This window comes from Xyrauchen texanus, chromosome 33 (assembly GCF_025860055.1).
Source record: "Xyrauchen texanus isolate HMW12.3.18 chromosome 33, RBS_HiC_50CHRs, whole genome shotgun sequence".
Taxonomy (NCBI): Eukaryota; Metazoa; Chordata; class Actinopteri; order Cypriniformes; family Catostomidae; genus Xyrauchen; species Xyrauchen texanus.
Genome location: NC_068308.1, coordinates 4,992,452 through 5,006,624, shown reverse-complemented (window position 1 = coordinate 5,006,624; position 14,173 = coordinate 4,992,452). Strand labels below are relative to the sequence as shown.

The 14,173-nt window shown below is 39.2% G+C and overlaps 1 protein-coding gene across 1 annotated transcript in view; it reads right to left on the bottom strand.

The window, feature by feature from the left end:
• Positions 1–14,173, bottom strand: part of stat5b (signal transducer and activator of transcription 5b) — a 106,024-nt gene that overhangs the window by 6,403 nt on the left and 85,448 nt on the right. Inside the window, exons 13-17 of the mRNA XM_052102937.1 lie at positions 13,828–14,034; positions 12,901–12,995; positions 8,151–8,293; positions 1,538–1,693; positions 1,273–1,330 (exon numbers count right to left, since the gene is read on the bottom strand). Coding sequence (XP_051958897.1) covers positions 1,273–1,330; positions 1,538–1,693; positions 8,151–8,293; positions 12,901–12,995; positions 13,828–14,034 — 659 coding nt within the window. The remainder of the gene's footprint in view (positions 1–1,272; positions 1,331–1,537; positions 1,694–8,150; positions 8,294–12,900; positions 12,996–13,827; positions 14,035–14,173) is intronic.

Here is a 14,173-nt window from a genome sequence, read left to right as displayed (position 1 = left end):
CACCACATGATTTGTAGACTGAAAATGCACCTTGTTGACTGAAAGTGACGTTTAAAATGCGTACAAAGCCCGATTCATTAGTGTATCCATTATTTTTAATATAATTTTTTTTTTAAATGTTATCCCCTTTTCTCTCAATATGGAATGCCCAATTCCCACTAATTAGTAGATACTTGTGGTTGCGCGGTTACTCACCTCAATCAAGGTGGAGGAGGACAAGCCTCAGTTGCCTCCGCATCTTATCACGTGGCTCACTGTGCAAGATAACACGGAGACTCGCAGCACAGGAGGCTCATGCTACTCTCTGCGATCCACGTACAACTTACCACGCACCCCATTGAGTGTGAGAACAACTAATCGCGACCACGAGGAGGTTACCCCATGTGACTCTACCCTCCCTAGCAACCAGGCCAATTTGATTGCTTAGGAGACCTGGCTGGAGTCACACAGTACACCCTGGATTCTAACTCGTGACCCTATTCTACAAAATCATCTCAAATCACTCCCATGCTTCAAAGACTGCATTCTACAAAGGCTGCCCATCTCATACTACATTCAATATAAAATAATCATCACATTTAAAGCTCCAGATGGTCTTCCTCTGTACATTACTGATCTCCATCCCTACTCCCCAGCCCCCTCAGGTCTTCTGACTCTGGTGTACTGATTACCCTATGTTACAAGTTGACATCACTGGGTGGTAGGGCTTTAAGCATTACTGCTCCAACATAGTGGAACTCCCTCACACAATCTCTTCGTGACATCACCACCATTCATAAATTCAGTACACACCTCAAAACAGATCTCTGCACACTAAGTTACTTTTATTTTGAATGTATCTGCTCTCCTTCTCAGATGTTGTATGTTCCTGTCTGTTGTTTTGCTATTGTATGCTCCATTGTAGTATGTTTTTGTTTAGGATATTTCTTCTTTTGTCCTAGATTTGTAAAGTGACCTTGAGTTTGTAGAAAGGTGCTATATAAAAAACACGTATTATTATTGTACTGTTCTGTTTCATTGGTAGTTGAAGTGTGTGGAGGTGTCATTATTTGTCTCCCTAATCCTAATGACTGAGTACTGTCATGTTTGACCTGCAATGTTTTCTGTAAACATGCATCTGAACTCCTTTTTGTAATTCTATGATGAGTGGATAAAAATAATTATTTAAAATGTCTGTGTGTGCATGCATGTAGTCTTAAATTTGTCTGATGATGAGGAACACAAGTCCTTCAACTCAAATAACTCTGATACTTGCTCATGAATGATACTTACTCAAACTTCACCACCTGCTTGATTTCTGGTTTGACATATCCATCCCCCACTGCTTTAGCTGGATAAACAACAGTTAAAATATTCATGAGAAACTGTTACATACAACTAAAAAAATAATTACACAGGTCAACAAGTTAGACTTCCTGATTTATAGAAGCCTGACCTTAAACCCCAGAGCTAAAGAAAGTCTTATTCATGTAAACAAATCATTTATTCTGCTAAATGATGCTAGTATGATGCAGAGTAGAATACTGTGTTAGCGTACAGTTTGGCGGCGTGCAGTATCGTGAAAACACTTCCTCTTTAGGCTGGTTTGGATAGAGGAAGAGCAGATGATTGATATCACTGATGCGGTCAGCGAGTGAGCGAATGCTGAAGTCTTTAGTGGTGAAGGGCATCAGATTCCACACCATCCGCTCACCTGCACAAACACACACTCACATTAATAGCAATAATCACACGGTAGGCATTGTTGTAGCACCCAGACCTACTGTCTATTCGACAACTGAAAATATCTCTTCATTTTTTTATATAATATTTTTGGATGGCACAAAATAAGAATTCATCCCAAAAGTGTATATTGGGGCTTTGTGCAGGCCAGCCAAGTTCTTTTACACCAGATGCAGTAAAATATTTCTTTATGTACCTTGCTGTGTCTTTTACACCAGATGCAGTTAAATATTTCTTTATGGACCTCGCGGTTTGTTCAAGCATTGTCATGCTTGAACAGAAAATGCCCATTCCTAAACTGTTGCCACAAAGTTGGAAGCACACAATTCCTTCGAATGCCACTGTATGCTGTAGCATTAAGGTTTGTCTTGACTTAATGGAAAAGCCAAATATTTTAATAAAAAAGGGGATGTCCACAAACCTTTGACCACATAATGACTATTAAGGATGTCAAAAAATAATCAAATTGTATCTTATCATTTAATAAAATGCTCTCGATTTAGTACGATACGATTGTTCAATACATACAGTGCATTCGGAAAGTATGCTGCCACCACCATGCTTTACTGTAGAGATGGTATTGGCCAGGTAATGAGTGGTGCCTGGTTTCCTCCAGACATGATACTTGCCATTCAGGCCAAAGAGATCAATCTTTGTTTCATCAGACCAGAGAATTTTGTTTCTCATGGTCTGAGAGTCCTTCAGGTGCCTTTTGGCAAACTCCAGACGGGCTATCATGTGCCTTTTTACTGAGGAGTGGCTTCCGTCTGGTCACTCTACCATACAGGCCTGATTGGTGGAGTGCTGCAGAGATGGTTGTTCTTCTGGAAGGTTTCCTCTCTCCACAGAGAAATGCTGGAGTTCTGTCAGAGTGACCATCAGGTTCTTGGTCACCTCCCTGACTAAGGCCCTTCTCCCCCGATCGTTCAGTTTGGCCAGGCGGCCAGCTCTAGGAAGAGTCCTGGTGGTTCCAAGCTTCTTCCATTTACAGATGATGGAGGTCACTGTGCTCATTGGGACCTTCAATGCTGCCGAAATTTGTCTGTACCCTTCCCCAGATCTGTGCCTCGATACAATCCTGCCTCTGAGGTCTACAGACAATTCCTTAGACTTCATGGCTTGGTTTGTGCTCTGACATGCACTGTTAACTGTGGGACCTTATATAGACAGGTGTGTGCCTTAGATAAATCTACTCAGCCAATCGTGTGGCAGCAGTGCAATGCATAAAATCACGCAGATATGGGTCAGGAGCTTCAGATGATGTTCACATCAACCATCAGAATGGGGAAGAAATGTGACCTCAGTGATTTCGACAGTAGCATGATTGTTGGTGCTAGACGGGCTAGCTTGAGTATTTCTGTAACTGCTGATCTCCTGGCATTTTCACACACAAAAGTATCTAGAGTTTACTCAGAATAGTGCCAAAAACAAAAAACATCCAGTGAGCTGCAGTTCTGCGGACAGAAATGCCTTGTTGATGAGAGGTCAACATAGAATGGCCAGATTGGTTCGAGCTGACAGAAAGGCTACGGTAAGTCAGATAACCACTCAAGCTGTAGTGAGCAGAATAGCATCTCAGAATGCACAACATGTCGAACCTTGAGGTGGATGGGCTACAACAGCAGAAGACCACTTTATTAGAACCATAGTGTTCCTAATAAAGTGCTCAGTGAGTGTATGTATATATATATATATATATATATATATATATATATATATATATATATATATATATTGTAAAGGGATCAATGGAAAGGAGGAGGCAAGAACCGGCTTGACGATATAAATATTGGTTTAATGATAAACTTAAAAGGCAACATAAACGCACACACGACGGACATGTCCGTAAACGACCTCTCTCTCCCACACGATCCCCTGCAGTCGACCTTTATCCCTCACGGAGGCATAATTAGCCTAATACGGGACCGGGGTGTGCGGGGTTCAATTACATTTTTAGTTCGGTTTAATTCCTAATTAAACAAATTATGCAGAAGACAATCTAATGGGGTTGTGTATTAGGAACTGGGTTGTTTATATTTTTTTGTAATACATTTTTTTTATTCACTGCCATCTCACTTGACGCATAAAAGGCATTTGATATGGTAGAATGGGATTATCTTTTTAAGATTTTTGAAATATATGGGTTCAGGAAAAATTTTATGGATTAAGTTACTATATAGACACCCAGTAGCTGCGGTACACACAAATGGATTCATTTCAGATTATTTTACTCTGGATAGGGGCACCCGGCATGATTGCCCTCTTTCCATATTATTGTTCTGTCTTGGCCTGGAATCATTAGCAGCCATGATAAGAAAGGAGGATGATTTTCCAGGGGTGATGGCAGGAGGTGTAGCGCATAAGCTTTTACTTTACGCAGATTATATTTTATTGTTGGTCTCCGACCCTACTTGATCTATGCCTTGCCTCCACAGAATGATCAATTCCTTTTTTACATTTTCAGGATACAGAGTTAATTGGTCTAAATCCGAAGCTGCTCAGTAATGGCTCTTCAGTCAGGCGCCTTTCAATGGCCAAAAAAGGGCATTAAATATTTGGGTATTTTATTCCCAGTTAATTATGACCCTTTAATAAAAAGGTTTGAGCGATGTGGGCATTGTTACATTTATCTGTGATTGGGAAGGTTCTTGTTATTAAAATGAATTGTATTCCAAAATGTAACTACCTGCTACAATTTCTCCATGTAGATGTTCCCCTCTCTTTTTTCAAACAATGTGATAGCATAGTGAAGTCCATCATTTGGAATGGTAAGCGTCCCATGTTTCATTTCAATAAATTACATTGGCCGGATGACAAATTTGGGCTAGGCCTACCCAAGATTTTGTTTTATTATGCGTTCGGTTTCAGACATTTGGCTCACTGGTCGCTTCCACCTGAGAGAGCCCCTCCCTGGTTTCGTATTGAAAAGGAAGTCCTTGCCACTATTCGCCATTGCAAAGCCTTTCGATCAAACTAACCCGAGAAGTTAAGTCACATCCCATTATCTCGAATTCGCACGCGGTATGGGCAAAAGTGTCCAGAGTGTTTAATTAGGACATTTATTTAAATGTTGCTTCGAGCATATTGCTGAATCCAAAGTTATGTATTAATAAGTCCCCTTTCTGCTGGACAGAGTGGATTGTGAGGGAGGTTATTACACTCTGTGACCTACATGAGATTGGATTGTTGAGATCCTTTAAAAATTTGGTTCAACATTTTGGAATTACCAGGTCTCAATTCTTTAGGTATTTACAGCAGTGCCACCTACTTTGCACTATATTTGGGAGAAGGATACACCCCCCTAAAGTGGCAGATACTCTGGAAGTATTGATTACTGGTTTTGGAAAAGGCCATGAGGCATAAGTGTATTACTCCCTGCTCAGAGTCTGGGTGACAGAGCTTTCACTTCTCTCAAGAGATTATGGGAGAAAGATTTAAACTTGGAACTGGAGGAGGGAGTGTGGGCTAGGATTCTAAAAAAGTCTACATCTAGAGATGCAAGGGTGCTCCTTATACAATTAAAGATTTTACATTGATTCTATTGGACCCCCTCTAGATTGTATAGGCTTGTTCTTAAAGATACACCAACCTGCTAGTGATGCCAACCAGAAGATGGGGACACAACTCAAGTTTATTGGTGTTATGTTAAGATCAAAGAATTCTGGTTGAGGGTTCAGAGTTTTATGTGTGGGTATTGGGCACTCAAATTTCATTTTGCCCCAGACTCTGTATTTTAGGCAATGGGCTGTCATTAGTATATGGGATAAATACATAAGAAATGTGGTCCTGGCCAGTGTCAGTGAGAGATCATTCCGAGGGAACGGAAGTTGGCTGGTGTGCCCTCATTTCGGGAGTGATAAATGGAGATTATCAGGGTGGCGGCATTTGAGGAGATGTCAGATAGAAGGCTAGGCAACATGGGGGTGGTTAATATGAAGTCGGCTACCAACAGAACAACTGACTTAGGAACATCTGTTTGAAAAAGCTTTGGAATAATTTCTTTGTTTGCTCTATTGGCAAGAAGTCAACAGTGGGGATTACTTGTATTGTCCACCGTTACGGTCCAGCTGCAATAAACGTCCAGAAACAGAGTGCAATGAATTACATAAACGATAGCATTATTATGCTAACAAGTGTGGTACTTGTTAAAGTTGCGTGTTTGTTCATTTCTATTCTGCATCTTTTTTTTTTGTGTGAAAGCCTCACGTTTTGAAATGGCATTATTACTGAGAATAAAAAGCAAAAGTGTTTATCCTGAACTGTCTGTGAGTAGTGACGATGTTTTCAACTGTTTTCATGATGTGATGCTAAATGAATAAATTCTACAGTGGAAGACCATAATTATTAGATGAGACATGTAAAGTAGTGATATGTTTTATCATGTTTGAAATTACCTGAACTCTGATTTTCCTCTTTACTGCCTGCAACTGAATTTCTTTTGAGTGTCTTTGCAAAATGTGCAAAAGGTGATTTGGAAAACAGTGTGGACATTAATTCAGTATCAATTAAATTTATTTGTACAGCTAGTGCCTTTAATAATATGTAATGTTTTATAGTTGCTTTACAAAGAACTTGTGTGTATAATGTATGTCCAAATAAATATGATTATTTGTATTGCATGTAGTTCTTTTTGTATGGTATAGTTCATTGTGTGACTGCGAACACATTGTTATGTCCAACACAATAACAATAAATTCAATCCATCAACAGGACCAGTTGTTCAGTCAACACTAAAGCATTGCATCCTGCTGTCTGGACCTCACCTATACCTGAAGTATATAATCTCGGTACAACAAACTCTTCAGGTTCTTACTAGACTCAATGCATGCTTTAAAATAACAATTATCTACAGTTCTCAAAACATGTCCATCTTTATAGCTGTGAAGGTGCTAATAAGCTGCATAACTTTTCAGGTTAGTATGCTCAGGTTCTTCCATCGATGGATAAATACTCAACAAAACAACTAAAATGTTTCTATTTGTGATATTTGGCCCTCATCCTCAAACTCATAACAACTAACAGATAGGTGGGGAAGAACAATATCGCCTCACTATAATTCTGTGAACATTTGTTCTGAAGTTTCTGTCATTTTTAATGCTGCGTTAGTACATAACATAACAATTGTGTGCGCTTATCTGGAAGTTCCGCCCACATCGCCAGCAAAGTGTCATGGGAATATTGAGGATAAAGTTCTCACTTAAATTAGGTCACGCAAAATCCTTATTTAGCAATTAGTCAATGCTTTATTATGAACTATATATTAAGTAATAATGACTTTAATAGTAAGTGATACTAAAACAGTAATAAATACATTAATTAGGTTTAAATGTAAAACAAATTAATTACATATATAATGTATTATTTACTATGAATTAATGCCTTGTTCATGTTATAAAACTTAATCAAACTGCCTATAAATGAACTAATAAACAATAATAAATCATTTGCAACATTGCAAAATGTATAAATGATCAATTGACTATAAACTAATGCTTTACAAATTCTTTATAAATACATTATACCGTGTAGTTATTATAAAGTGTTACCCGAACTTCGCACACATGTTCTTGACTCACAGAACCAAGCGAACAGATGAGTTTGGGGCCATTCATACAGAATGTATTTTTGCATGCCTCAGCTCTGTTTTTCCATTGTTTTCCTATGTAAACACATGCTGGATGAATGTATTTGACTGTTGCATCATGACTTGCTGTTTCTTCAGCATCTCTTTCACTGCCTAGTAGGTGGGAATATGCACGAAGAATGCAAAAATCCAAAAACAGAAGAATGCAAAAGTTAAAGTGGAGATTGATAGTAAAAAAAGTTACATATCTATCTGTTTCTCACCCACACATCTCATATCACTTCAAAAGACATGGATTTAACCACTGGAGTCGTGTGGACTGCTTTTATGCTGCCTTTATATGCTTTTGGAGCTTAAATACTTTGGTATCCATTTACTTGCATTGCGGGATCTACAGAGCTGAAATATTCTTCTAAAAAACTTTGTGTTCAGCAGAAGAAAGTCATGCCCATTTGGCATGGCATGAGGGTCAGTAAATGATAAGGCATGATTGTCTTTAAAGCTGCTTTGAAACAATGTGTATTGTGAAAAGTGCTATACAAAAAAAATTATATGCAATTTTTATGCAAAACTTCAAGAAAAATTTCACGAGTTCATGTGAGTTTTTCTCATTACAAACTGTTGTAAAATGCAGTGTTGTTGTTAAAATGACTAATATAAAGCTTTTTGTTGCCAATGTCAGAAACAGTAGATTTAAAATACATTTAATTTTATTTTTGTGACACTTATTTTAATTAAATCATTTTGTATCATGAGGCTACTATAACATTGCAGAGCAATACAGTATATATAGTGTATACATTGTTATTTGTATTGTTAACCTCCAGTAATGAATGTTTTCTACCTGCTTTGTTTGGGTTCTCTGCCACCCATGCAATTGTGATGCCCCCGATCTCAGAGTCACTGAAGCGGAGCAGAAACGTGCCATTGGGTTTAGACATCAACATGTCCTGGGCCTGCTGTTTGTTCAGAAAACCTATAATCGCTCTGCAAATTAAAATATGACAGTTCATCAAATTCATTCATTTTACAAATTAGTTCTCATTCATTTTATTACTCAATATTCCAGAGAGATATTATCAATATCTGACCAATCATCATTCCAGAGATCTTAAAAATCATGACCCATTATTCCAGAGATGTTTAAAAAGCCATCATTTCTTTTCAATTTATTTTTACAAAAAACATATGGGTTAAATACCTCTCGCCCCACCCAAATGCCACAGAAAATGACAAAAATGCACCAGAAATTAAAAAATGTGGGTTCAATAATGGCCCCTGTAGTCAATTCCTCTATTTTTTTATGTTACATTTACTGTAAAAGCACACAACCAAAGCATAGTGACAAGCCAATTATTTAAAATGTATTCAAAGAGTGCTTTTATGTTCTATGATCTCTTGTACAACATTAGTTTTTGAAATTAATTTGACATTATAGGTAACAGACATGATTGTTCAGATGAGAATATATTGATTTCATTGATCTATGAATTATTGATTAAATAAACAATGCTGTTTGGTGACACTAATGGTGCAAAAATAGCACACATCACCTAAAGGGCACCTAGAGACAAGCGGTTCGCTGCATTAGAGAATGCAGCAAATTCATTGATTTTAATGGGGAACTTGAGTGAGAAAAATGGGTTTTGCGGAAGTGACACTCCCATCATGCAACCAAAAATTCAAGGCCTGCTTAAAAGTAGGCGAGAGTAGATGGCTGCAGTCAAGAGAAGGATCCAAATAGAGCTGTCATTTTAGACAATTAGCAATTTGTTTAGTGGATCAGCAGCCTACAATAGCAAAGGCAGATATTGTGTTCTTTGTGGCTAATGAAGTGTATGCAGTTTAAATCCTGATCCTTTTACATGAGGATTGATATGATGAAAAGTAACCCAATGTTAATTAATTCACATATAATAACTTTTTTTAATAATGAATTAAATAATTATTTAGTTGTAGAAATAATATTAAAATCAAATATCCATACAGACATTGCACTGTCAAAGTATAGGGAAAAATTTTTTATGTGCATGAATAAATCTTAAAGGGGTCATGACATGAGGAATCCAATTTTCCTTGATCTTTTGACATATACAGTGCATCTGGAAAGTATTCACAGCGCTTCACTTTATCCACATTTTGTTGTTACAGCCTTATTCCAAAATAGATTAAATTCATTATTTTCCTCAAAATTCTACAAACAATACCCCATAATGACAATGTGAAATACGTGACTAAGACTACGGCCCTTTTCCCCCGATTGCACAGTTTGGCCAGGCGGCCAGCTCTAGGAAGTGTCCTGGTGGTTCCAAACTTCTTCCATTTACGGATGATGGAGGTCACTGTGCTCATTAGGACCTTCAATGCTGCAGACATTTTTCTCTACCCTTCCCCAGATCTGTGCCTCGATACAATTCTGTCTCGGAGGTCTACAGACAATTCCTTGGACTTCATGGCTTGGTTTGTGCTCTGACATGCACTGTTAACTGTGGGACCTTAAAAGACAGGTGTGTGTGCCTTTCCAAATCATGTCCAATCAACTAAATTTACCACAGGTGGACTCCAATCAAGTTGTAGAAACATCAAGGATGATCAGTGGAAACAGGATACACCTGAGCACAATTTTGAGTGTCATGGCAAAGGACCTTAAAAGACAGGTGTGTGTGCCTTTCCAAATCATGTCCAATCAACTGAATTTACCACAGGTGGACTCCAATCAAGTTGCAGAAACATCTCAAGGATGATCAGTGGAAACAGGATACACCTGAGCACAATTTTGAGTGTCATGGCAAAGGCTGTGAATACTTACGTACATGTGATTGTTTCGTTTTTTAATTTTAATAAATTTGCAAAGATTTCAAACAAACTTTTTTCACAATGTCATTATGGGGTATTGTTTGTAGAATTATGAGGAAAATAATGAATTTAATACATTTTGGAATAAGACTGTAACATATCAAAATGTGGAAAAAGTGAAGCGCTGTGAATACTTTCCAGATGCACTGTATGTGATCATAGTACTATAAAAACAATGTAAGTTTCAGGACTGAAAACTTACTCAATAGAAAAAGAGCATTTATTTAAACCAAGCAGCAAAACCTCCTCGTTCGGAATTTGTGAAACGAATTTGAGGCGAGGGCATGGTTGAGTGTTCATCTGGAAAGGGAGTAAGCAGTAAGGGTTCTCACCTGAGATGAATTGCTTGTTTGTGTTCACAGTGAGAGATGGAGGAAATAAAAGGTCCAGTCCTCAGAGTGTGGGAGAGAGCTTCACACACCCCGAGAGAGTGCTGTTCGAATGAACACTGTTTTAGTGTTTGCCACTGGAAAGCATGCTTGAGTGTTGACTGCTGGAAAGCATTGTTGAAGTTTTTGTAAAATAAATAATGAGTTGGCCATCTCCTGCTTCCTCATTCCATTGAACGGTTACATTGGTGCCGAAAGCCGGGATAATGAGGAAGAGGGGTACGCTACCATAGAGTTTTCGACACTGAAGGGAGTCTTCAGGTCCCTGGCCAGCATCCACTAGGCCCTCCTTGACCTATGCATGGAGCAGCAGCAGCATTTCGATGCACTCCTGGCCCAGGAGGATGACAGGTGGGTGCTGCGGAGCCTAGTACTCCAGGAGGGGGCGGCCACTGGCCTTTTCCCAGCAACAGCGAACCCTCACAAGTTGCTCACAAAGATGGGGCCACACACGGCCCTGAGATGGCCGCAGGAGCAATGGGCGGTACATCTTCTGCCACTGTTGACTGGGGAAGCCCAGATCGCATCACAACAACTTCTGGTCACCGACCTCCTGGACTACGTGTTGTTGAAGTCCATCCTGCATCGGCCGCAGCCCAGAAGAACACCGCCAGCACTTCCGCTCTTAAATGCTGAGTGAGGTCAGCCGCCCATTTGAGGGTGCTTATTAGGGAGTACAGTGATGGAACATTCCCCAGAGACCGGCTCCTCGATTCATGAGGATTCCTTGCTCCAACAAACCCCATCTCATTCCAGGTGAGGAAACGCACCACCACAGGTGTAGGGGCCGAGATCAGTGCACTGCAATAGAGGTGGGGGCATTGATCCGGTTCCCCGACACTCCAGAAAGCAGGGAGTACCAGATACCAGTGAGTGTTTAGGGGGGGGTACATACTAAGCCTTGGTGGATTCAGGTTGTAATGAAACCTACATTCATCAATGTTTGGTTCAAAATGGGGCATTGGATGTAAATAAATGAGTAAGGTGTGTGCACGGGGATATTCATGATTATCTTGTAGTGAACTTCACGATAATGTTCTGGGGACAAAAGGCAGTGGCAGTGATAATATCGAGGCAGTGGTTAGTCCTCGCCTCACCCACCCACTAATTTTGGGAACTAATTGGCCGGCTTTTCAATTATTATTGAAGTGATTGTGTGTGGATGGGTCCTGTAAGAAAGTCGTTGTGGGATGTGCGAAGTGCTGGCTGGGGAGGCGTGGCCCGGGCCGTCTGCTCCATGTCAGGCTGTCACCGGGGAGTCACTCTCACATCCATATTTTGAATTGTAAAAGACTAAGTCATCTCATGGCCCATTTATTTTGACCGGGCATTCACTAGGATGTTCGCCGGTGGTGTACAGCATGCCGTGAATGTCAGCTGGTGAATCCACTGGCTGCTTCAAAAGCACCCCTTCGAACGAATTAGTATGAACCTCCAGTCCTCAGTGTGTGTGAGAGAGAGAGAGAGAGAGAGAGAGAGCTTCAAACACCCCGAGAGAGTGCTGATCGAATGAACATTGTTTTTGAGTGTTTGCAGCTGGAAAGTGTAGTTTTAGTTTTTGTAAACTAAATAACCCCTTTGATTTGGATTCGCCGTCTCCCGCTTCCTCATTCCATTAAACTGTTACAGTGATGTCACAAGGACAAAATAGAAAAGGGTGAATATGACTGCCTCTTGAGCAAAGACATCAATATAATTTTTTTGTCATTGCACCCTTGGCACCGCTTCACACAGGTGAAGAGGAGAGAGACATGCCTGTCATGGGAGATTCATCCAAAGTTGACACACAGGACACCTTCATTTGCATCGTTGCAATTCATCTGGATTTAAATGTTTTTCCACATAAACGTGCACTAGACGAAAGGCTTTGACCACTGTCATACATCTTGCACCACTTTTAAAAGATGCAATGTTAAGTTATAACTCTAAAACGGAGACCCCTATTGGGTTTCATTCAGCTGCGCTGTCTTGCTGTTGTGCTGTTTTTAAAGCATACTGGAATGTTTTTGCACCATCTGTGCTATTTTTAATTGTTAGTTATTTGTAAACATGAATTAAATGGATACCTTTGATCATTTTGATGTGTTTAAGAGCGGTACAAGCACGGCTTTTCTTGACTGTTTGATAGTTTGTGGTGCTACTTGAGCGAACAGTTTAATATATTCAGATGAAATATTTTGGATTTGGGTTATTCCTGAAATTTAGTTTTATTAATGTTTTGGTCTTTTGGAGTTTGTTCAAAAAATATGTATGTTTCTTCTGATTGCGTTTCAAAAAATTTCAGTTAACACAACCCCTGATCTGAACCATTATGACACATCATTCCAATGAGATCTTATAAACCATTACCCATCATTCCAGTGAGACTTCATATGTTTCTTCATGAGTTCGATGACTCCATCAAACCACTGCCAGAATGTGAAGTTCCGGCCGGGCAAACTCTCCTGTCCACACAACAACAAACACAGGGTTGCTGCAGAGTTTTTAAAATGAAAGACTTCTCAAGACCTGAATGAATAAAATTAATACCGTATCCCCATACCAAAACAAACCCAAACAATCTAAAAAAAAACACACACAAATCTAAACAGGCAAGGGCACATATTCAACATGGCTATATGATTGCTTAACAGTAAAACAGTGTAGGATATATGCAAAGAAAATTAATCAGCCAATAGTTTTTAAAATGAGTAGCCTATTTTAAATGTACTTAAGTCTTTCCTTTCTGTGATGGGGAGGACTAGACAGAGGCTACAAGAGTCCAAACTGAATTAATATATACCAATAACCAGGAAAAAAAAAAAAAAAGGTTTGTTTTCATAGCCTGGAACTTTTAACTTCAAAGAAATACACCAGGGTCATTATCACATTAGGCCATATCACGATTCCTGTCATTCCCCCCACATATTTAAAACTTATTTAAATGATTATTAAGACATATGTTGTATCATTTAAGACATTTTAAGACTTAAGGATCCGTGAGACCCCTAAAACACTGTAAACTTTAGAAAGTTTTTTGATTGTCAATGTGTTCAACAAAGATTGATTTCTGAATTAATCTTTCAGTCTTCTTTACAAACCAGATCATTGAAAAGAATCAAAGGCTTTGTTTATGAATTGTATGTCACTGCTGCACACCAGAATTAGCCAAACAACTGTCCTGACCAACAGCAGAGGTGATAACGTCAGTTTGTGGTGATAACAGCACAGATGTACAGATACAGACAGAACAGCACTGGTTGTGTACAGGCTAGTTTGAGTGTTAATGATGGTTACCCTGTTGAATTGAGACCAAGTGATGTTCAATTTGCAGTAGTCTTCAGGGTTGTTGCTGGAGCTGCAGAAGGCTTTCTGAGCAAGGAACACCAGATTATCTTCTGACAGTCCTCGTTCACTTTGAACTTCACATTTATACTTCATGTTCAGAGTTTCGCACAGCTGCGGCCACAACACCTTATCAGGCACCACAAATGGCACACGACCCTGTGATGACATCATGAAGAACATTATTGAATTTATTTTTGCAGTGAAAGTTGTAGGCAGACACCAAACCAGAAATAATATCAAGCACATAACTTTTTACATTGTATTTTGGTTAAAGTTAGGTTACATACAGTGTTTT